Source organism: Phoxinus phoxinus (assembly GCF_949152265.1).
Source record: "Phoxinus phoxinus genome assembly, chromosome: 11".
In the NCBI taxonomy this organism is placed as follows: domain Eukaryota; kingdom Metazoa; phylum Chordata; class Actinopteri; order Cypriniformes; family Leuciscidae; genus Phoxinus; species Phoxinus phoxinus.
Window position 1 is genome coordinate 16,241,899 of NC_136886.1, and position 26,176 is coordinate 16,268,074.

General features: G+C 35.7%; 1 protein-coding gene across 1 annotated transcript in view; it reads right to left on the minus strand.

The window, feature by feature from the left end:
- Positions 1–24,860, minus strand: part of LOC307007426 (disks large homolog 1-like) — a 51,285-nt gene extending 26,425 nt beyond the window's left edge. The window contains exons 1-3 of the mRNA XM_079629468.1: positions 24,265–24,860; positions 23,954–24,085; positions 21,801–21,976 (exon numbers count right to left, since the gene is read on the minus strand). Coding sequence (XP_079485594.1) covers positions 21,801–21,976; positions 23,954–24,085; positions 24,265–24,283 — 327 coding nt within the window. The 5' untranslated portion in view covers positions 24,284–24,860. The remainder of the gene's footprint in view (positions 1–21,800; positions 21,977–23,953; positions 24,086–24,264) is intronic.
- Between the last annotated feature and the right edge of the window lie 1,316 nt (positions 24,861–26,176).

Here is a 26,176-nt window from a genome sequence, read left to right on the forward strand (position 1 = left end):
TATGGGCGGGGTGTAAACATGCGGATCTAGCGCCATCTACTGGCTGTAGTCTCTAGCCTCTGGCCAAAAAATCCTCCGATGACGCAAAATGACGATTTTTGCATCATCTGAGGATTTTTTACAGACAAAAAATACATAAATCTCTCGTCTCAGGGGGACATGAGGGAGGGAAGCATTGTAATTCGAAAATACTACAAAGCTTAAAGCTAAATGCTGAAGTATCCCTTTAAATAGTCACTTTGATATTATTTTAAACAAATAAATGGCAAGTACCACAAATAAATGTGCAATTTTGAAGTAGAAAAATTAAAATAGTATGTTCTTGTTAAAAACATTCTTTACAGTGTAGGAATAAAGTGTTAATTCCAACATGAACACTGTTTTAGCTGAAGAGGACAGACATTAGATTACATTTAATCAGTGGGATTAAGTTTATTTCCAGTAGGAGTTCATTTTTAATCGTGTATTTATTTTGGTTTGGTTGGTTTGGAGAATCTGCACTCTCTGGACTTAAGTGTTATGATGACACACAGTGGTCAGATATTAGTGTCAGACAGAGAAAGCACAGTTCAGGAAGAGGAACAGAAATGCACTCAAACAACGTACCATCTAAATACCATGGACATGGTACATGAATATTGTAATTCTACAGTTCCATGGTATTTCTATATAATACTCAGTGAGACACCAAGTCATTTTCTTTGGTAAGGAATCCAGGTGACAGGCCATTTATCTTCTCGATCATATCCTAACAAAGAATGTCTGGAAGAGCTGACGTGATGAAACCGGTCTGAAACAATCCAATTGTGTTACAGCTTTGACATTAATGAAACAGAAGACAGAGAGATTTAATACAAAAGTACTCATAAATAACTTATATAGCATTAAGCTGGACAAGGAGCATGTAAATATTTAAGACGTATAGAGAAGGGATGTGCAAAATTACATATTTTCAAAATCAGAACGGAACGACTAGTCGATTAATCAGTCTGATGGAGGCTGGATTCGTTCAGGACATTTATATGATGCTTCTTGCATTAAAAATTGAAATAGAAAAACTAGATGGAGCGCAACGGAACAGAACTCAGGGTCTCAAGACAAATTTTTTAAAGTTTACACACAGTCTTAAACACAACAGCATGGTGGGATGCTCAAACAACATGAATAGACTATAGTTAGTTGGCCATGATTGACCACATGCAGAAAAATAATAATAATAATAAATCATAATTCATACACACAGACTGGTAATATATTTTACAATAAGGGTTATATTTTTAATTTTTAATAAAATGAAATTATCAATACTTTATCAGTATTTATTAATGTATATTAATGGTATTATATGCATTTAGTAATAATTGTTTTAACATTTCAAGTTGTATGAATGAACTAACATTACTGTATTATGAATAAACATGAATTAATAATTTTTTTAAATGTATAACAAAATAAATTTTGATAAATAATTTTCTTCATTACAGGTTAGATAAACTGAAATAAAAAAAATATATATAACTATAATAATAACTATTTTATTCCAACTTGTTGTCAAAGCAACATCTCATTTTCATTTAGTTTGACTTGATGTGTTAAATAAAAATATAAAAAAATGTATAAAATTAGACATTTTTTTAATGACAAAGACAAAATTACTAAAACTTTAAAATGAAAACGGAAAATATAAAAATAAACCAATTAAAAATATAAATTAAAAACTAGTATCTCAGTGACACTAAAATAACAATGGTTGATATGTAAAATATAACTTTGCATTTTTAAGATGTTTTCGGAAAAATGTAACACCAGAAAAGAAAAAGTGTGCTAGAAAAGCATAAATGCGCTAACAAAAATGGATCATGAAGAACATTTGTACCAACTCAACAGTCTCATTATTAACCTCAAGGGTAGACCATCTGTCAACTACATTCAAAAAAAGACTGCAGCTCAGCAAGCGGCTAGATGTAAAGAAACCAACTCTTCAAAACAGTACATTTAAATCAACTTACAAGGACAGAAAGACATCCTGTTCCCAAACCTTGTTAAAAAAAAAAGTTTACAAGGCAAATAATTACAAATCTGCACTTAATAATGTTAAATTATCAAGTTAAAAAGGCTGTTAAAAATAGGTCCTCTGATGACACTAGCACTGTGGCATTTGACACTGGCTGCAGGGATGCGTTCTCAGCAGGAAATCATTAAGATTGACAGCTCGTCAGGCTTCTTAGAATAACTGAGCCGCACTTAAGCCTGTTAACACTCCGGTACGGGATATACCTCGCAGGGGAAATGCCTCACGGGTTCATTTAAGGCCATCTAACTGGAAACATCACGAGGGTACCACACTTAAAATGTTGCATTGTTATGAACATTGATGTGATGGAAGTAGTAGTGTTCTGTCTTTCATGACAAAAACTAGATTATTCAGTCCAGCAAGTATTTGGCTTCTCATACCCTCTCTGCTTTGATTTCCAGCCCACAGAAAGGTATAGAGTATGTTTAGGCCCTGTCTGCATGACTGACTCTTCCACCCTCCCCGATCTGCAATCTGTCACGCAGACGAACGCTTGCTGGTTCACAGCCACGTGGGAGCTCTCTGGGATAGCCCTGGTAACCTATGGCGACAGCTCTGGAGGTATCACTGATATAAAGGCCTCTTTCTTTCCTACAATCCACAAAGAGCTTCAGTTTCACTTCTGGAAGAAGATGAGGAACTCCCCTCTGTGGTCAAAACGTGAAGCACAGAATCATTTTGACGATATACAACTTGTTTCTCACCGTTTTATCAATTAACCTGTGACACTTTTTTATGATCGCTTCAATAATTCTGCAAATGGCAGAAACAGTGCCTCTTCCAAAAAAAAAAAAAAAAGATAATGAACCAAATCTACGAATATTACAAAAAAAGTAAAGCCAACACAGGCAAAAAGCAAACACAACAGACTTGATAATACATTAAAAAGTTATTATATAAATAAGTTATAATAATAATAATAATAATGAGGAAACCAACAGTTAAGAAATATGCATTTAATTGCATATTATTATTGTAGTTACTTTTAAATGAATGCAAAAAGTTTAAAAATGAATTTTAATTTTATTTAGTTTTAATAAAAAGCATGTTAATATGAATAAAAACAAGTATTGGTTGCTTTTTTATAGTGTAAGATAAATGAAAATGGAAAAAAAAAACTACCGGTACAAACAAACAAATAATTTTGGGTCTCATTCCCTTGTAATTGTAAACAAATATCACATCATTCTCACATTACAAGCAAATCTCATTGCTTTTTTTAGCAATGGTGTAAAGTAAACAAAACATATTTCTCAGGTGACTTCTCTAAAGTAGTGCGGCTCTACTACCATTCACAATGTCAGTTCAAGCAGCAACACATATTGTGCACTGCCATTCTTGAATTTAGAGCAGCAGCGTTTCAACTTCTGAGATCAGAAAGATTCAGATTTTGTTTACGGTTTACTCTAAACCAGAACTCAACCTGTGTTTTTCCCCCACCAAAAACTAGTTCCTGGTTTCACTAGATACAGCAGAGGGCAGTGTTAAATTACTTTGACACTCAATGATAAAAATATAACCCACCACAGAACGTGGGGTTTGTGTGTGTTCACATGAAAGACTAGAAAAAGGTACCGCACACATTTCAAAATAACCTGAAAAAAGTTTTGGGGCCAGATTCACAAAACATTTAATAACATTATTTTTAACTGCTGTTTTCTTCTCATTTTTGTAATGCTTTATATTACAAGAATGTTCACAGCTTTATTCTTAAGATTGTTGAAAAGAATCTTAATAAAAAATCATCGTAAACAACTTAGGATAACCTGCAACTTGTCATAAATCCCTAAAAGTAAGATGAATTTATTAGGTTGTTTCAAATGAATTATTGTCATTAAGCAATATTTCATCATAACACCGGCTACATATAATATGTATATAACTAATGTGCACAAATACATTGACAGCAGTGCTCAATGTAAACAATGATCTGTCATGATTATACGTGATGTGACATCTTGCCAAATTCAGTAACAACTTTACAAAAACCTAAAATAGACAAACGAATGCAACAGACAACTCCATCTTGAGACAAACTCTTTTAAAATAACTTAAACATCAAGTCCTGAACTCCTGTCAAGTCAGTTGAAAATAGAGTGTACACGTATGATTATTACAGTAATCTGCAGGCCGCTCAAAATACGAAACATTATGAACTTCTTAAAGGGCCCCTATTATGGATTTTTGAAAATGACCTTTCATGTAGTGTGTAACATTTAGCTCTAAGTGAATGAAAACATCCTGCAAAGTTTTAAATCTGAAAGTGCACCGTATATAAAGTTATTGTTTTTCAAACGAGTCATAAGCCGTTTCGTCGTGACATCAAGACGAAACATTAGCATATTGCCCGCCCCACTTATTGCGCGCGCAGACACCAGGGAAAACTCGAACCTCAAACCGGCAGCTGATTCCTGTGGATACTGCATGGACAGCATCATGTCGAGAAGACGCTGTGCTCCACAATGTGAAGGTAAAGACAGCTTTTTTCACTGCCCAAGGACGAGCATGTAAAGAATCTTGAAAGACGGTGTTCAAAATACTTTGTTTTGAGTTTTACATTGAGTAGGTCTCCTGCTAACTGGCTAACTCGTGTTATCACTGTCTAACTGAAATTCTTCTGCTGATCAGCTGTGGGCCACTATTACCTAAAACTGTGTCTATTAATGCAGATTGTCTGTCATTCTTACTAATTTGAGTAAAGATTAAGCAAGATTTGTTTTACCACCGCTTATGTTACATCAGTCATTCACGCTAGAGCTCGGCTAATGTATTGCATAACTTACATGCACTGTTATTGATACAGTTTCCACGCGTTTACCGCAATATATTAGAAAAATACTCAGTAAATAAATTAGTACAAGTAAAATAATTGGTTGATGGACATGCACTTGTTAATGCTGATGCTGAGGAATTACATTTGTAACGTTAGTGTATCACTGAGAAACGTCCTGCTCGAGTCGTCCTTGCGATGGAGGTTCGGGTTTAATAACTAGTTCTTCCAGTGTTTCATCATCGGACTCGCGCTAGCATTGATATGGTAACATCTACGTCATTGTTCGTCATGACGTTGTTATGGCAATGGGAGTTTTTGTTTTCGACACATGCTGTACGCGGTAAACCAATCACAACGGACTGAGCCGTCTGGCCAATCAGAGCAGAATAGCTTGTGGAAAGGAGGGATTTAGAGAGATTGATTCATCTGGAGAATCGTTTGAGAATCATTGAAAATCTGGTGATGTGCAAATGTATATTATGAGAAAATAAAACCGTTTTTTTACCTTTGATGCATGTAAACCTGTTGTAGGAGACTCCAAAACAACATTAGTAAACTTAAAAATAGCATAATAAAGGCCCTTTAAAAGTTATCAAAGTAAGATTCCGTAGTAATTTCTTAACTTCTTTCTTAAGAATATTTTCGTGACTCCGGCGACTGTATTGTTAATTTTTTTCCCCTAATTTATAGTTCCAATATCAATACCTTTATTTATTCTTTAACTCTTAAACTACACTTTGTCTCTCTGTCTGTAAACATGAAGGGATTACATAGCGTGCAGGTGGTGACCTATGAGAGCTCAAGCTGACTCATGACTCCTTCATATCACCTCCAGCCCTTCCTGCCGCCCACACCGAGCAAAACCACGCTGACACCACTCCATCAGTCCAGCCCACAGCTATGAGCTCTCAGCAGGCAGAGACACCTCGCCGTTCTGCAAGCACACTCACTTCAAACACAGAGTTTGATATTGAAAGAAATCAGGAATAAAAACGAGTGCTGCTAGGATCACTACATCAGCTCCAAATGTACAGCCACTAAATTGTCTAAATGACCCTTGCATCTGACTTCCAAGCTTTGCTAGTTTCATATCATTTCACCACACAGGTTCTGTATTACAATATATATTACAATGTTACAATAAATGAATACAGAAAAATCAATAAGTCATGTCCAGTGTTGGGGAAAGTAACTTTTAAAAAGTTGTGTTACGATTACATGGTACGCTCTAAAAAAGTAACTAGTTAATTTTATGCTGTTCTAACTTATATTCTAAGTTCACTCTCTTCCAAGTCTTGCAAGTGTGGTTTTATTTTATTTTTTTAGAAGTGTTTAATTCAGTAATGCATTCAACAACACAGCCTATAATATACACACGATCAAAATATCTCTAAACATTACAGGTTATATTACTTACTGTACAAATCTTTTTATTGAAAGTAATGCATTTTGTTACTTTTGTACTTTTTTGGTGGGTTTTATTTGAAAATAAAACTACATGAAGAAAATTCACTGACCATTGTGATAATAAAGAGTGCAATAAAATGCTAAAAAAGGGTGTGAAAGTCATTCTGTAATTAGATCATTGTCAATGAAATTGGAATCAATTTCTCCTAGTTCATAATAACAGAGATATAATGGCAGTTTAAAGGGCACCTATTATGACATTTAAAATGTTCCTAATGTTGTTGTGGGAGTCCCCAACAACAGTTTTACATGCATGCAATGACAAAAAACACTTTTGTTTTCGTATAATATGCATTTATTTTTACCTGATTTGGTCACCGACTCCCAAATGAATCGTTCAACGACTCGTTTTTCCAAACCCCTCCTCTGCGCGACGCTAATCTGCGATTGGTCAGATGACCCAGCAGTGTTTACAGAGATAATACGTATTTTTAACACGGAGTACAATGATGCTTTTATCAATTAAATTGTGTTATAATAATGATTATAGTCCACTGCTTTATAGTTTGTAGTAAAAAACGAAAAATAAGATAAATAATTTAATGTTATGTTAGCGAGCATAGCCCAGAGTTCATATTGTAAAAGCACAATCAGTCTTTGTTTGCATTAGCCCTATGCATAAACATAACGTTTTTACACAAAAAAAAAAATGCAGTTACGTTACTACGAGGTATTACTCTATTCTTTAGACAACTCCGAAAACAACGACAAACACTTCACATATCTCAATACAATTGCCATTGAAGACCTAGAAGCTAAACGGTGCTTACACAACAAACAAAATAATTATTAAGCATGCTACATAAAATATAAAAGCAAAAATTATTAATAACACTTACAGGTTGTGATACGGAGGAGGAAGCTGATACAAATACACTTGGAACTGAACCTTCCTTCAATATCAGCCAGCTCGCGAATCCAAGTTTGATTGCATTTAAGTTGGTAAAACAATCGTCTTCAAAATGGCGCGAACAAAGCACAAGGCTCGGACTATACTTCTGTGGTATAGTGAATTGTAGCCACTTAGTCTTCAAATACTCCTCCTTGGGCAGATGAAAAAGGTTTGCTTTTGAGTCGCACTTCAGAACACAGCGTCTCGTCGCCCTGATATTTTCCCTGGCCTTGGAGCGCAATAAGTGGGTGTATCGTATTCAAATAACTTTACAAGTTGACGTCATCTAGTCAGAGAAAAAGCTTCGGTCTTCTAACGATTCATAAAAATGACTCAGAGTCGACTCTTACTTTTGAAAGACAATAACTTTATATCCGGTGCACTTTCATATTTCAAACTTTGCAGGATGTTTTTGTTCACTTAGATCTATGTTACACACTACATGAAAGGTAAATTAAAAAATTCCATAATAGGTGCCCTTTAATATTTTGTGCATAATTATTAGCAAGATAATTATAATTATTATATATTTTAATGCAGTAGTTTAATGCAATACATTTAAGCAAATTAATTAAACTGAAAAGTAACTTAAAAAAGTAACTCAAATATAAATGTGTACATTTATAAAGTACATGTTACTTGTAATCGTTACCCCAACAGTGGTCCTGAATATTTAAATTTGTTTATTTATTTAGGTAGTGTATTAAGCAGAATAATATAGTCAGCTGGTTATTAATCGCAAAATAAAATACATTATCCTCGAGATACTGATAAGATTATATAAAAGATATTCAAATTCTAAAAAACGGTTAAATGCAGCTGAACATTATTTATGGTTTCACTGAGGCCGCAATATAACAGTCCTATAATCATAGTTTACAAATCCAAGGGAACTGACAGGAAACTCTTTAAAATAGAGCTGCTTCAGTTGACTAAAATAAATACTGAATCCCCTTTCTAATGTGGTGGGGAGATGACCTCAAACTGTACGGAGAAAAAAAAAGAGATTTAGAAAGCTGGTGTCCCAAATGCATCTCCTTATATCTTACATTATTTAATGCCTTCCAAATGTAAACACAGATTTTGTGCATGTGATGTCCTGAACATTGCTGTTGTGAATTAGTTATTTATTTTTGTAGTATGCATCATGTGTCAGGAAAAATATGTACCAGTGAAAATGTTAGCAAGCGCAAAATGGGGGCAATAGAAAACAAATCATTACTGTTGAGCCCAGTTATAAAACATTTGGCGCTTTTCCACTGCATGGTACGGCTCGGTACGGTTCAACACGGCGCGGAGCGGTTCGGCTCGCTTCGCTTTTCCACTGCGTGGTACGACTCAACTCGGTACGGTACGGCACGGTTCGGTTCACTTTAGCTCGGTTGCTTTTCCACTGCAGTTAGTACCGCTTCAAAGTGGGTGGGACTGATCGTTATTGTAGGTCCGGTGGTAGCCGTGTGCGGCTAAGAGCTGTGCTACTTCCGCTCCTCGGCAACCAACGAGAGGAACGTCTGCACCTCGTCCACTGACCACGATTCAGCCATTTCTTGTTTGATTTTTTTTTACTTTTTTTGTCAAGTAAAAACTCAAAAAACATGTGGTACCGCGTTTGCTGTTGTCTGGCTATTTAAATATAGCGGGTTTAGTGTCTCGTGTCGCAAATACAATGACGCTGAAGTGACGATTCTGTCTGATCAATCAGTGATCTGCAGTGTTTTCACGTCACATTTAGTATCGGTACGGTACGCTTGGAACCTCAACAGAGGTGGTACCATTTAAAGCGAGCCGAAGCGAGCCGTGCCGTACCGTACCATGCAGTGGAAATGCGCCATAAGTGAGCCGTACCGAACCGAGCCGTACCGTACCATGCAGTGGAAAAGCGCCAAAGCGTGCCGTGCCGTACCGAACCGTACCGTACCATGCAGTGGAAAAGCGCCAATTGATGTCCTGAAAATGTATTAATTAAATCAAATTTTATAATCAAATCATCATATGATTTAGTCATATTTTTACACTTACCACAGAAGCAAGCTGTTAAACATGTCATGATCAAGAGGAAATTACATTTCATCACATATCCTGAAAAACAGTTTGCCCTGGAAACTAGATTTCTGACTGACATTAAAGTGCATGCTTGATTTAATCAGTCACTTTATTAAAATGTTCTCTGAATCTCAAAGTGATATTCAAAATCTATGAGTGAGTGAGTGAGTGAGTGAGTGAGTGAGTCATTTAAATGGCGCTTTTTCATTTGTACTGTACACCCAAAGCGCTTACGTCATGTCGGGGTCTCTCCTCAACCACCACATGAACCTTCCTTGTTATTAACAAATCCCTCATCTTCAATAAAACATCAAACACAGACCTATCAAAACGATGATGAATGGTTTGTTTCCAGCTGAACAACTTGCATAGCTGAAAAAAGCAGCACGTTGGGCCAGACCCAGGGAAACACCCTGCTATGACATGTGACACTGGGAGGACGTGGAGCACGATGCAATAACTCAGAGCAAATCACAGGACAGACAAGACCAGCAGTTGAGGGATTTGGATTTGTCTAGGCATGAGACATTCCAAAAATGGATGTGCAAAAATGGACTCTCAGGAGGCCTACAAGTCATTTTTGGAAGAGAGACGCTCAAAACGGGAAGCAGTTCGTCGCACTCGACATGAACGGCCATAGTAGTAGAGGGCGTGTTGTCTGAACCACTTGTTGGTTTTAAAGACCTTTATAATAAGCCTGATTTAGCATCCACTGCACCAGCGTTACTTTATTATGTCTGGGATACTATTATATACAATCTTTAATTATTTTGTTTTGGGTTCGTCATTTTTCTTAGGTTTTTTTTTTCATATTATAGTTAAGTTTTAGTATAATGCCTGTAATTAAATGGGTTTACTTTTTTATATTTTATTTTTTCTTAAGGTTAAATGTTTATTTTATTTCAAGTAAGGAATCTTTCTATAATTGTTTTAGTTTCAGTTAACGATGCATAGCGCACAATGATCAGAAATTCTTTCTTTTTTTCTTTCTTTTTTTAAACAATACTCATGGTACAAGAAAAAAAACTTGCTCAAGATGCAACAGAATGGCCAAAGACATATTTCTCCATGTGTACACCAGCATTCTTAAAATGTACAAAATTTAAAGTCCTCACAAAAAAGGAGGCACATAATATAATCTGCCAACCTCATTCTCTGTATTGGCTGACAATCTATCTATCTATCTAGTCATTTAAAATAAAATACTACATTCAAGGAGGAGCTAATAAAAATTCAGTGAGTCAATCTGATGGTCATTTCAGCTACAGTTGTGAGAGCTTCAAAATAAATTCTGAATGGCTACACATAATGCTCCTGACAGAATCAATGCCATGGCTACGTGCATTATTTACTGACTCAAAGGAAACCAGAAGATGATGAATATAACTCCAAGTAGATCCTGGCATCTCAGAGACCAAGAAACACGTTATACATGTTACATAAGGCCAGTCAGAATTCTGATATACAATACCATTCAAAAGTTATGTCGTTATGATGTTTTATTTTAAGTCTCTTATGCCCACCAATGCTGCATTTATTTGATAAAAAATACAGTACTTAGTAATATTGTTAAATATAATTACAATTTATATTTTAATATATTTTAAATTGTTTTAAAATATTTTAGTGGAAAGTGAAACTTTTTTTTTTTTTTTACTTAGCCCAAACTTGCAGAAGGGGGCCAACAACAACAGATAAACACTTTTTCTTGCGCATTCAAGTGGGCAAATAAAGCAATATGTGAACAGAAGTGGTGTATTTCTTAAAAACAAGCACAGTCGCATATAAGCGGACTTGGCAACTCTGTACAACATCACCCCTGTGCAGCTGTATTTCAGGAGATTTTGTGTGAAGTCCCCTGAGAGTGACTTCAAGGACTGTGGTGATGCTTAAAATATGCAATGTACAATGGCCAGCAGCATAAAACAAGCTGACAGTCTTACTCTACATACTCACACACTGGCAGGTAATTTATTCGTCTCAGACCGGCGGGGTCGCACTCAGGGGTGGGCAGTCGCCTCCAGCTCTACCGCAGGTGTCTCATTAGATTGCCTGTGCTGCCTTGTCAACTCCACTGGAGTTCAACTATAAGAGTACAGCAATAGCACAACACAGACTACACAGTTCTCTATCTTTTTCCAGTAATCTGGTCCAGCAGAGTAAAACTTCATCTGGACATGACTTGTTCTTACTTTAGGTGTAATAGAACCTGATTGATTGCACCAAGTCCCCGTTTAAAATTTAAAGGGATATGACATAAGAAATCGCATTTTCAGATGTACATGCACTATAAAAACATACTGTAGGTTTCAAACATAAAACAAAAAAATCCCACTGCAAAAAGAGCATTTTTTGAAACTCATTCAAAAACTTAACCTTTTCAACTTTATCCATAGTGGACATTTCCATCGACCATCTCTTAAACAAATCATCAACCACACTTTTTTTATAAAAGCGCCATTATATAAAAAGGTGAGCAGTGAGGCGAGAGATGCAATGAAATTACCCAATAATCAAGAGGGCGATTACTGGTGAGTCTCTAAAACAGAGCACCAAAACAGAACATTTCTAACAAAGCCACAATACAGGTGGAAAGTGTTGCAGATATACAACTATTTTGTGTGAAAGAAAGAAAAAACTAATGCTACAAGGGAACCTCAGGAGCATATGAGAGCAATAATAAGAAGGAATGTCATAACCACTTTGATTGGGTCTTTTTGCAGTTGTTGTTAGCATGTTAAATGCAGTATGTGAACATGCTAAAGTAGTATATCCAACATTGTTGCCAACTAATTTCAAATGGAATTGAAATTAGTTGGCACGATAAGAATCCTCATGATAAGAATTAGCTTTCCCACGATAACAATAAATCCTAGTTGATTACGTATTTCTGTTTGGGACCCATTCGCAGCTCACATGCAGAGTGAAAACAAATATGGCGGAAGGCGAACGTGAAGCTGTGGCGGAGTTTATCGCTAAACGAGGAACTACCTTTACAATCTGGGATTGGTAAACACTATATATTTTCACTCACCGAACACTGACTGAGCGCTTGAGAGCGCTGGTAAAGCGCACTATTTCAGTTCATCCCAATGAATGCAGTGTATTTGACGCACAGTGAACACTGGTTTTAAACGTTTTACTTTAGATCAATGTTTGTGTTTCTGAGGCTCTCAAGAATGCATGCAGCCATCACTTGTAGCCAAAAACAGCGGGTGAATGGTACTATATTTATAACATCATTGATATAGTTATCGCAATAAATACAGAAAATATTGTGATATATTTTTAAGTCTATATCACCAATCCCGAATCCCAATGAATAGCCGCCCACTCCTCTTCATTAAATCTTCAGTCACATGATCCTTCAGAAATCATTCTAAAATGCTGATTTGGTGAACCCTTTTAAAGGGAAACTTTTTTTGTGGAAAACCTGATTTTTTTTTTTTTACAAGATTCTTTGATGAATAGAAAGTTTAAAAAAACAGCATTTATTTGAAAGAGAAAAATAGTAATACTAAGCCTTTACTGACACTTTTGATCAACTAAATGCATTATTGCTGAATACAAGTAATAATTCTTTCTTTCAAAAAAATCATACTGACCCCAAACTTTGGAACGATAGTGCACAATACTATAAATCCAGTTTGTGTCTAGCGGTTTTATGGCTAAGTGTTTGACCATCTCTGTACGTCTATTTTTGTAGAAATAGTGTTCCACAAAAGCAACAAAGTGTGCTTCCTCTGTCCACATTCAAGCAGACAGCCAACAGCATGATAGTCAAGACATAACAGCTGGGGGTCTCACTGCACCAGACTAGATCTCCCTATACGCGTCACCCACTCTGCAAGCTCGCCACAGCGTAGATGAAAGACAGAGAGAGAGAGAGCCAGAATGGGGACACAGAGTACCGCATGTAGTCACAAGAGTGAGATGAAGTCAGAGAATGCAAATGCTGGATGATCACATTCACCCTTCAAACCACTGCACAGCCAAAACACAAATATCAAGATGGATCGTAGGCCTATAACAAACAAAAAAAGAAAATCATCAAAAAAATGTTTAGCAACAGCATCCAGCACTAATGCGTGTATGTGGGGGCAGTGAGAAATCCAGTGGAAGTGAATGGGAAGTGACTCATTAAGCGTGAAAGTGTGCGTGCAGAACTCACACACAGCGCCCGCCGGCTCCCACCTGCTTTCACCCCAGCAGCTCTAGACACCGACACACGCACATCACCTCGCTGACCTCTGTGACCCCTGCTGACTTCACCACACAACCACACTGCATGAAATCTCAGTTCAACCACAGCGACAGTCGTTCAACCACAACAAGCCACTGCCAAATGTTCATTTTCAGGACAGAACACACTAGAGACGCTTCATACATTTTTCAGGTGATGTAGCATTAGGACAATCTTTAACATTGAATAATTTTAGAATGTACAACTTATAAGAATGTCAGTTTGTGCTATATTTTCAGCAGAAAGTCTTTCCTGCTGAAAGAAATAGGCTGTTAGAGGCAGGACTCGTGTGAAACCTCAGATCATACTTCTAAAGAGACCTAGATTCAGAAGAACGAGACACAGAGCTTCAAACTGGAACAAACAGCAACATCACTTCCTCCTCATGGTGCCACTTACCCAAATTTCCGAAAAAACCACTAATATTCCCATAGTCAGTTATTTTTAATTCACAGTAATACATAACTGTATAAGATACAATTCTCAACAACAAGATATGTACAATAGTTGCTTCATTTGTACAGAATATATACAACCCATTATTATATTTGACATGGACCCCAAGAAATATATTACTACATTATATAAAATGGACCCCAAGTCTTTGAATGTCCAAAGAGTCTTTAAATCTCTTCGTTTCACATAGCCGTACAGTACACAACATCCACACTTACATGGTCCAAACGACAACACAAAACAGGATAACCAAGCAATATTTATATCTATAAACGGCACTCAAAGACAACAACAAACATAACAACAGCATAACAAATGAGCAATTATTTTAAAAGCAAGATACTTTACATTCTGTCCCTCATCTGAATCCTCCATTTAGTCGGGGACGTCCTCTCCAGTCTTCAACGAATTACACCACGCAATGAGTAAAGCAACTGCTCATTAACACTTCCACAGCTTACTCTTGTAGCAAGTGTATTTCAGCTGACCAAGACAAAGATCAAATTCTCGCACAGTCAAAAATAGGTCTATCCAAAGACAATTAAGGGATAAATGCTAAGCTACTTAGAGCTTAAAGGGTGAGCCAAGGCGGACATTTTTCTCTGACAACTTATAGGCACAATAATAAAGCATTTAACTAAAAAACTGTAACTTCATACATGCATTTAATTTGTATCACAAAGTCCTATTTATTTATTTATTGTAAATGAGTGTACTACACAAGTTAAGAAAGATCTCTCAACAGCACTCTTAAGACCCCCTAAGTAGGTGTGGAAGACCACTAAGTAGTAAGAACATCTCTGAACACACATACTTAGCTACTGAAGTTAATTAAATCACAGCTTGAATAAAATATTTAAACAGTTCCAGAAATGTTCCAAAAATAAGTTGTTGCTTTTTAGGTAGTAGGATATCATTGACTGAAAATTCAAAACATCTGCAAAACACAATCTTGAAAACCAGGAGAACACAAATAAACCAGAGCCCTGAGAGAGAACCTCTCAAAATCCACAAATCCCAGGATAATGTGAGTGTTGATGGTTATCCATAAAAATTACACTTGTGCAGGTCCACAACTATTTCAGGAATTTGTTGATGGAACACATTAGCTTAAAATAGAATAGAATTATAGTTCGTCAAAACAGGTCGATTTAATCAGTTAAGCGTCAAGCCAACAAGATGATGATGATAATAAGAGTTTGAAATAAAAGGGTTTTCTTTGTTTACTATGTAGACATTTTAACTGAAAACTCTATCCCCAGACCATCCATGCTCATGTTTTTAGCGGATGCCAATGATATCTTAGAAAGCGAAGCGGACAATATAAAGCCAATATATATATATGATATATTTAATTAAAAAGATAGTAAATAGCACATGCTGCAATTAAATTGTTTTGCTAAATTAGAAATAAAAAAATAAAAAAATTATCAATATGAAAAAACTTTAACTTAAATTCTGCTAAATAAACAGACCTACTGTAATCTTTAAATTACAAAAATGATAGTATTTTCACAAATAAAGAACTTCCTAAAACATGAATAAAAAGTTAGTTATAATTAATTTTTTTTCAAAAAAAAGAGCAACTAATGCTAATTTTACATTACAGAACAGTGAATATGACATAGACCTACTCTTAGGTTCAGTGGGGTTCTTGACTAAATATCAATTTCCTTAATGACTGCATAATACTTTCATGTTTTATTGGTTATTAAAAATTTTCTATTGATAAAGAATGTTTATCAGCTGTTAAATTCATAAAATTTGGTTAAAAAAATTAATTAAAACTAAATTAATTCATAAAAACTACACCCATAAAATGACCCCATGATGGGAACCCCTAAAGGCTCTATACATGAAGCGATTGACAGAATCCTTTAATGTTCTATATAAAGCCGTGGCCAACTGGATATAGTGCAGAATGGTTTGAAATCAAGGATGTAAAGTTTGTCACATGCGTGAGTGACCGCAGAAATCCAGTCCACATACCATTCACACAGCTTGGACTAAGTCAAGCACAAAGGTTATGATGCAAGCTACACATGCACCTCAGAGGATCTAACCACTGGATATGCTAAAGTATGTGAGGTTTGTAGAATTAAATATTTATTATATACAAATAATTGCTTAAATTATATAAATGCATATTAGCTAATACCGATGGCATACGAGAAAGTATTACAGTATTTGCCCTTCTATTACTATTATAAGAACACAAACTACAGATAATGGGAATAAATGCACTAGAAATCCCACTTAGGACACTTATACAGATGTCAATAATTAAAAATGCCAAATGTCCAACGATTAATCGTTGCACACACACATACATAAACATTTCACATACAAATAAATGAAAGGTCCATAATTTTTCTTATTTCACTCGATTAAATGCTAATCAATTAGCAACCTTTAGATAATGTGTTTTTCTGGATTTTTTTATTGATATTCTGTCTCTACCTGTTAAAATAAACCTACCATAAAAATTACCGTATAAACCCTTAATTTCTTTGTAATTGGGCAAACTTACAAAATCAGCAGGGGATCAAATAATTATTTCCCCCACGGTATATACATACATGCATGTATGATACATAGAAACCTGGCAGCTCCAGTAGTAAGATGAAAAGATTTATATTGAACTCTGTCATGAAAACTGTATAAAACTAAATTTTATAAATTAAAAAGGAATGCATTTTGTATGATATTACGCTGTACCCACATTGGACCAGCTGTTTGGAAAATGGATGGAGGATTCAACTGAGGTCGCCATCTTCTGGGCAGACGTGGGAATTTATTTGGCGCGCGACTCTCACAGTGCACTATGGGTATTCTCTAGCCTTTGCACGTACATCGTTTGTACGTTATTGCGGTGCAGTGCATTGACCACTACTTACAGCCTTGCCGTCCATTATTCCATGAAGAAACGTTAACATCCATGGACCCTTTCCATTGAAAAAATGGCTCTTTATTGCGTTAGGTTAATTGGTAAAAAGGTTAATTGGATTATTAAAATGTTCTTCAAAGTAAGATTTTTTTAATTTCTTTTTAAGATGAAACATTTCTTTGAGGAACCCAAATTGGTTCTTCTATGGCATCACTGTGAAAAAAACCTTTTGGAACCTTTTTGTTAACGACGACTGACTACATCAGGTTTTTCACCCACCTCCAACGGGAAAAAAAATCGTGGGGCAAAATACTTAATATTTTAGTTTAACACCAGAGTCGAGGCAAGGAAGAACAATGGTCATGCAGAAGTAAACTATTTTTTGGTACAAGGCACCTTGACTAACATTATAAATGGGGTAAGGAATGATACAATTATGAATTATTGCCCCTTTAATTAATCAGCAGCTCCTGAAAAGAAAAAAAAGCTAATTCATTGTATCTTTCTAAGATTGAAATCAGGAGCACATGACATATTTTAGTCACATCCACACCAGTCACATAACTGACAGTCCGCCACTCTCTGCAAACCATGCTTATTATGTTCTTCAAAGAGAGGTTCTTGAAAATGGCAAACCACTCAGTAAAAAGAGAGACTAAAATACATACTAAAAACACTTACACTGCACACCCAATGACATTCTTGTTGGGAAAAAATGCATGTGCAAAACCATGCACTGAATTTTAAATGTCATGATTTAAACTTAATTAAGACCATGCAAAATTATCCGATCAAAAATTCAACTCATAACTCAATCAACCCATGGTAAATAAGTACCAGAAATCCATAACTGGTCATTTGTTTGTATGAGAACATAGGAAAGTCTATGGAAGTTCAAGCATGCTAGATTTGAAAGGAGGGTGATTCACCCTCAGGTAGAGGGTTGGTCATGGCTGCGCATTTGCAGCAGCACAGATGTTCTGCTTTTGCCACTCCAGACAAATATAACACACTCCAGATAGAAAAATCATCTCTAAAGCAGCACATTACATAACCCTAAGTTGAGCATATTTCAAGTGCATGCCTGTAAGTGTTCAGACATTGCAAGTGTTCCACGCTCTGCAAACATTCTCTTTACTTGCAAACCTGTGATAACTGTTGAATTCAAGAGGACTCTCTGGTGCAGGTGTGCGCTTAAACACACTTAGCCAGTTGAATACATTCTGGTGATGGATTAAAAAAAAACAGTAGATTATGATCTCATTATGCTAATTTCTTTCAGTAATTCCAGATGCCTGGGTTTTTAAAACACTTCAACATGCTGTTAGGGTGGTGAGTGAGCATAATTGGCATTAAATGATGAAAACAGCTTTATCTTTCAAACACCTTTTACAAATTCCACCCACTCAAGAGTACTCACATTCAAGCACCCCAAGAACACCCTGAAACTAACCTAATTCTAGAGTGACAGACATTTGTGCCACACTGAAATGGGAGCCCTCATCCCTAAATATTATATATACACACACACACACACACACACACACACACACATATAGCCATCTTTGCCTGGAAGGACAAATAAATATTGCCCTGTATATATCAGCACACCCCATCTCAAACTCACATTAGCCTTCAGTACAGCCAATAAGATAATAATAGTAAACATCAACAGTAATGCATCTTTACTGATTACATTTTTTTATTCTAATTTCTAATCCAAATTGTCAGGCAGCTGCAACTTATTTCATGCTCTCAGATGTGCAGCCAAAAAAAATATGGTCTAGTTTTCTCCCAGTTCTTTCTCCTCCGTGCAATCACTCAAAAGGAGTTCCACACCACCATTTTTACTTAATCTAGGAGATGCTGAAAGCCCTAACACAAGTGATTGACCGCAAAGATGATCTGCAAAGCATGCACCTCATGCCATATACATTTGTCATGAAGGACAACAGTTAACAGCTTTGTTCATAAAGCGCTAATCAACCTAAATGGTCTCCATAAAACTTAAGTCACTTTAGTTATAAAATGCAGGTGTGTAAATCTTGCCTATGGGCATTGGACCCATCCTAAATCGTAGACTATGTCTTTGAGAAATTAAGCAACAACAAAAAAAATTTTTTTAAATGTCTCACAATCAGTAAAGCTCCTAGCCATAGTACTGAAACCAATAAGTAGGCTATTAAAGTTTCACATCTGCCATCGTCTTACAGCCACTGTTTCATTATAATAAACTGCATTTAAAAAATTAAAAAACTCCAGATGCCTTCTTACCTTTGTGCTAACGATACATAAACAGTCCATTCTTCAGAGAGCGACCTCTCAGCATCTCATAGCAGCTGCTCTTATCCTGTCGCTAAAATATGCGAATGCTTATGCATGAATGCATTGTGCGCGCGACATGAACTTACTCTCAGTTGAGCAAACGTACGCATCCATAGAGAAGTCAAGATTGCATCACCTCATGTTTCTTTTCAGCTGTGTGTCGGGGATGCTGAGGAGGAGGACGCCTGCACTCATATTGACGCGCATTCAGAGTTGATAAGAGCACCGCGGGGAGACCGGCCAGCATAATGTGCTCCCCTCACCTCTGGACACACGCGCGCCAACAGCACGTCACTGTGTGGGTAACCGCGAGCATTAAAACGCCTCTGCCCTCACTCTGCTGTTTCAGCATCAAACTGTGGACTTCATGTTTTGCAATTAAATATGAGGGAGGGAGGGAGAGGGGGGTCACTAAATGTTTGAGGTGACGCGCAAACAACAACGAAATGGTGTAAAAGTTTAATTAATTCTGCACCATTCCTGACCAAACCAAGTTTGTGATTAATCGTGCTATACTGAGATACAATCTGTAAAAAAAGGTATTCATTTCCCAATTAAAACTTTTTGAAGTGATAAAGATAAGATATGGCATTCTTTTAGTATACCGTCTATGTAGGCACACACACACACACACACACACATATACATATACGTATATATATATATATATATATATATATATATATATATATATATATATATATATATATATATATATATATATATATATATACACACCTGTGTGCCTAGATGGTATCTAAAAGAATGCCACTGTTCCCATAAATGTTAAATGTTTTTATCTTTTTCAAAGGAAGATACAAACTTTAATTTACAAAACCAAAATTTACAATACAAGTAATATGAATAAAAAAACATGCCATTGTAGGCTATTATTTGCATCCTAGTGTTTTGCCTAAATAAATAAGTTTAACGCATTTGGGGGCCAAAGGCAGGAAAATGTTCACTGATTGATTAGCATAGGACCATTCACACCAAGAACGATTATAAAGCGTCCACACCAGAGGACAACATGGTTCTGTTTATTCTCAGCGCTTGCTCGCCAATCACTTTAAATGCTCAAGCTCATTACAACAGGATGGATTCTGATTGGCTGTCAAAAATTTTTAATGTTCATCAGCTGGATAAAATAGTTCTCAAAGTGATTCCAACGATAATTGTTTATCTGTGCCGTTATCGTTTTAGCTGTGGTGTGAACTCATCTATTCTTTAATATTGAGAATGATTTTTAGAACTATATCTTTATGGTTATCTTTACGGTTATCGTCCTTGGTGTGAACAGGCCTGTAGACAAATAGTGCAAACTGGTCGATAACAACCGATCCTTACAGCAGTCCTTCAAGCTGATTTTTCTTGATCAATTTAGTTAGCCTATATAATATTCATTTAATCAAACAAACAAAAATTACTTTGTTACAATATCTTCACATTTCTAAAAGCTACTGCTGCCCTTATTAAAAGGTGCATTTATTTGAAACCATAGTTCCATAAAAATATCCAGAAAGCTATAGTTAAACACATTTTTTGGAAAAGGGTATGTTAGACCCAATTACAGTTGCTTACATGCTTTCAATCATTGTGGAGAGACAGAGGTTTGAAGGAAAAAATAAAACACCACAAAGCTATAAGCACATCCTCTGTGCCAGCCTGCCAGTGGAAACATGAAATTATCTACATTCAAACACTCATCTGATTCATTTGAGACTTCATAGAAAGTGTTTTGACAATGCATAGTCTCATTTCTATCCAAAGTGTGGCAGATCACTTCCAATCCCAACAGAAGGAAAGTCTACCCACTCTCGAAAATGTGAGCAACAACTTAAATGAAAAACGCATGACCAGTCCTTATACAATTTAAATGAGAAATGATTAAATAACAAGGAAACTTTAAATATTCTGCATAGAGTCACAGAACTCCTATGTACTATTTTAAAGTAACACATTTAAACTGCAATCAGTTTAGTCAAAGATTTAAAACTTCACACATTCCGAATTATGCATATTAATTAAGGGGCATTACATCCTCAATTTCTTTTTAAGCACAAGTTTAACAAATACTGGAGGTTTTGAAGTAGGTTCAACAGAGCTGAATCATTACCATGATTTTTAAAAATAACATTATGATACGTCTCTGAATGATCTTACATAGCACTACTCTACAAATACAGAAAGCAACCACAATCCAAGTTATATAGTGAAGCAATATAACACTCACAATCATCCTGCTTTTCCAAATATCAACACAGCTTAAAAACAAAAAGTTAATTTAACTTTAATATTAGACAACAATGCCAGATACCTTGTCTATTTTTGATCCTCCAATGAAAATGGTCTACAAACCTGAAGGATCAACAGTTGAGTTTATATGAGCAACACAGAAGTAGTGCTTCATTCGGAATGAATCACTATTTTTGAATGAATCATTGAATGAACAACAACTACTTTCACAAGAATAAAACCATTTATTCTTGTCCGTTTCAGCATCAACAATGGTGTCATAATTGGCAGCAATTACTCTGCACGCAGAAAATCAATAACAGCATTCAAGATACATGCACTGCATACAGCAAACATGAAATTCTATGAAGCATAGGCTATATAACAACATAATATTCTGCTTACCTCTTCGCTTTGAGTGCAGATGTTGGGCACAGTTTCTGATAGGCCAGTGGTGCTGGGAGAGCCAGAGAGATTCCATTCATTAACAGGAGGAAAATGTTCTCTGGTTTTAAGGCTTGATGGCTCTATGGGCTTATCCTCATTATCCTGGAGGCTCACTTCATAAAATTCCTGGATATCTGAAAGAATTAACAGGTTGTAATGAAGTACATGAGATTATATAGCCACCAATACAGCTATAATCCCTATAAATGATCACAGAATCTAACTTTCTTAAAAATACCTTATAAATACCTTATAAATTACAAGAACAAATTTATACCAATGTTTCAGAGACATCCATACATGAATGCACACACAATAAAACATGTTAGGGGCGCGATGCAAATTTATAAAATAATGTGTTTTACATTAATAAAGGGATACAGGGAGACATTTACAAGCAAAATTATTTAATTTATCACCATCTACACCAAAGATATATTTCAGTGTCAAGTGGCATTACTGCTAATACATGGTAAAACATTTTTTATAATAATTTATATATATATATATATATATCGCGCTGCACCAAAAAAAGGAGCCATCCATCCATTGACCATTATGCTGCCTTCAACACAGCAGTACAGAATTTATTTGAAAATGTCAACTAAATTCATCTTTACATTTTTGTAAAAGTGGGCTGCACTGCACACCATGTCTTCCCACACACATAGCAGCCGATGTGCATGTAACTCACTAAGGATTTCTGTGTGCAGAGTGGCATAAGATTCTGATTAAATCTTTTTTTTTTTTTTTTTTTTTTTACATTATTTTGGCTTTTCAGAGATAATGTTGAGTCCTTATAGATGTTTTTAGCCAACACGGACTATATGGACTAATAATACAATGGACTAATAATAACACCATGAAACAAATACTTTTTTTTGGTTGTTACCAGCACTTCCATGGATTCATGCAGAGATCAGTCCAAGCAAAATAAGGAGTTCAAATCATGGAAAACATAATGGTAAGAATGCACTGAGTTGTAACCCACTGAGCACAGCATAACTGGAAACTAAATAGAGCAATGATGCATTTCAATGCTTCTTAATTAAGTATTGAGGGATTTAAGTATGCACCGCTGTGCTTTGATTTGTCAAGTCAGTGTGGGCATATAAAGATGTTCTAAATTACAATAGGGCCATGCTACTGTTAACAGTTTACAACTGCAAAAATCCATGTCAAATATCTCACCACCACCTTTTAAAGATGCACACTAACACTGTGCACAGAGCAGGCAGTATAAAACAAATATACAAAAATATTTCAAGTTATTATTTCATAGTTATTTCCGGATATGTACCGTTGGACTTTGTACATTGCTTATCACCAGTAATTTCTTCTTCCGTTTTATCCTAATTACATAAACTCCCAAAAGACCCAGCTTAAAAGCGAAACTCAAAGGATTTTCCCAAATTGACGAAAATTACTTGAAATGATTAAACACAAAACATAGTTTAGTCTATTCCCAGTTAATACAATCAAAGACACTTTTTGACAAACCTTTTCCTCTTGCATTTCCAGCACTTGTCCATGCATTGTAATTACTGGATAAGGTCTAAAAAAAAAATATATATATATATATATATAGCCTACCTACAAAAACCACTAAGCAAAACCCAAAATGCCCATGATTTTTCTAAAACCTAAAGGGATAATTGACACAAAAATGAAAATGTTGTCAAAGTTTACTTATCCTCAAGTTGTTCCAAGCCTTTATGAACTTCATTATTCTGCTGAACACAAAATATGATATTTTGAAGAATATGAGTAACCAAACTCCATCCATCAACTGTTTGGGCTACTCATATTCTGATGGCAGAATTTTAATTTCTGGGTGTACTATCCATTTTATAATGCTTTCCGTGAGTATTGAAATCCTGCTTCTTTCAATGTTCTCTATTTGTTATTTGAGAAAAACATTTCCACAACAAATTTAAAATGCTGTGCGTCATTTGCAGTTAAATAAACTAAAATAATGCTGCTGTAACACACCACTGAACTTGTCAAACAAATAATGTTGAAGTCAAACCTGTTCCACCATTTCAGCACAAGACAAAATGCTAAGAAACTTATTCGAGGAAAAAAAATTGGTTGTTCTAACAGCAACTTACCTATAAGAGCCTGGAAAAGTGTACTCTGAAATATGTCGATGACTCTCTCAATTGAAAGTCTGAGATGAGGGTCTCCAGTCTGACTAAGTTTAGTTCTGTATTCCTCCAGAAGCTGCAGTGCCCTCTGAGCATCTGAAAAATAAAATTAAATCATTATAAAAATCTGCTGAAAAACACTGGCCAAACAGAACAAAATAAGATGTTTAAAATATAGATTAAGAAAGAAAAGAAAAAAGATTTCTTTATTTCACTCATTTACTAAAATATTGCCTATACGGAATTTATAGGCTACATTTTTAAAGACACCTCACCTTTCTTTCTCACTGGCATGATCAAGACTCAAAGATTTAAAGTCCCACACTTTTTAAAAGGCGACTGTTGTAAAGCATTGGAATGAATGACCGATCACTTTCACTTTGAGTCGCGTCACTTTGATTTGGCAGTGATCAACAACCGGTGATCGCTGACCCGGTCAGAGTGACATGTGAGAATGAAAGATCAATAGCAATAATCCGCCAATACAAGAAAAAAAACTATAAACGACCACTTCACTCATAACCTGCTGTCAGAGGCGGCAGGACCCCGTGGGCACTTTCATACAACTCTGGACTTATATCAACTTTCTGCAGACGAATGAATGGAGTTAATCAGAAAAACGCGGTGTGCATTACAAATATTTGGAAAAACTGCCTCCGGTCTGTTGCAATGGAAGTGGTAGAATTGGCAAAAATACTAATAATCCCTGTTGGAGTGCAAGTAAAGTTCACTCGTAGACGGGTTGCCGTCCATACATCTCTCCTGTTCCCTTCTGACTGGAGTCCTGGATCCCCACACGTCCGTAAGCGAAACTTCTTCAGCGCAACACTTCCTCTTTCTTCTAGTGTGCCCGAAATTCCCAAACTTTCCTGCAAAATGGCGACCTTGATATGCAAACAGATCACATGATCTACTGATCTACTGCCTTCCCTCTGCGCTCAAAGGAATCAGCGCTCAGGTTTCTTCACTCAGCAGCTGCGAGGAAGCAGACGGTAAAAGAGCGAGGTCTTTATTAAGTTTATCCTCACTTTAAGTAATGAAATCTGGAGAAATTATATAAGAAACATAGAACATCAGTCTCGTTCAGAGTAGGCTATATTGGTAGCTTTACTGTGGTAGTAGCCTACTATATAGAATATGCAGCTAATTTTATTCAGTTTTATTTTACAACTTTACTAACCATGACATTTTTAGTTATGTAGCCTGTACATTATCCCTCATTTGTTTGACATTTAGGTGAAGAGTGACATCAGATCAATCCTCATAATCCATTGTCCTGTGTCTGCTAATGAAATGACTGTGATTGAGGTTTATAGTCTCTTGAATGGAAAGCTGGAATTATCAAAATCCTGCTTTACTTACTGTACTATCAGCCAGGACTAAATGAATCTTTGTGATTTCATGTTACTTATTACACATCATTTGGTTGATTTGAGTGGTGTGCAAGAGTTCTTATTATATTTAATATTTCACAGTTTTATAGGTGACAAGTAGAGCTTAATGCTTTGTCTTCTTTTGGAATTATTTTCATTGATGGAGAAAAAAATATTAGGCCTTACTAACTGGTCAAGTTTTTAATATATGAATAACTTTATAGAACTATATAGCCTATTACAATAATTACAATAACCCTAATTACAATAATGTTGCAGTCTATTACTAATTTTGTGACATTATACAAATACAACTGTTCATGTTAGCACAATTTCATTAAATAATATTAAAATACACAACTTTTGATTTTAATAATGTTTCACTAAATGTTGAAATAAACTTTAACCCAGGGACCCCGGCCTCAAATATTAATATTATTCAAATTAATATTTGAATAATATGTTCACATATGCCAACTTCAATGAAAATACTGTACTGGTCACACAAGCTCATTCCTTCACAACTTATCTGTATCAATATTTATTCAGTGTTTAGTGCAAATAATAGCACATGTTTTAATCGTCCAGTTCTGTAACCGAGTTTGTTTCATATGAGGCAACTTATCAAAGGCACACTGTTACCAGCAAAGACAAAGTATGGCTAAGTTTGGCTTTTGTTGGTTGTTTTGCTCTTTGAAATGGCTTTTTGTCATTTGAATCTTGTGAAGGGTGGATGTCGAGTCACAGGGTGCTGTCACATTGCCACAGTTTGGGTGGGGAGAAGTCTGCCACACACACAAACACTGGTGTCTTT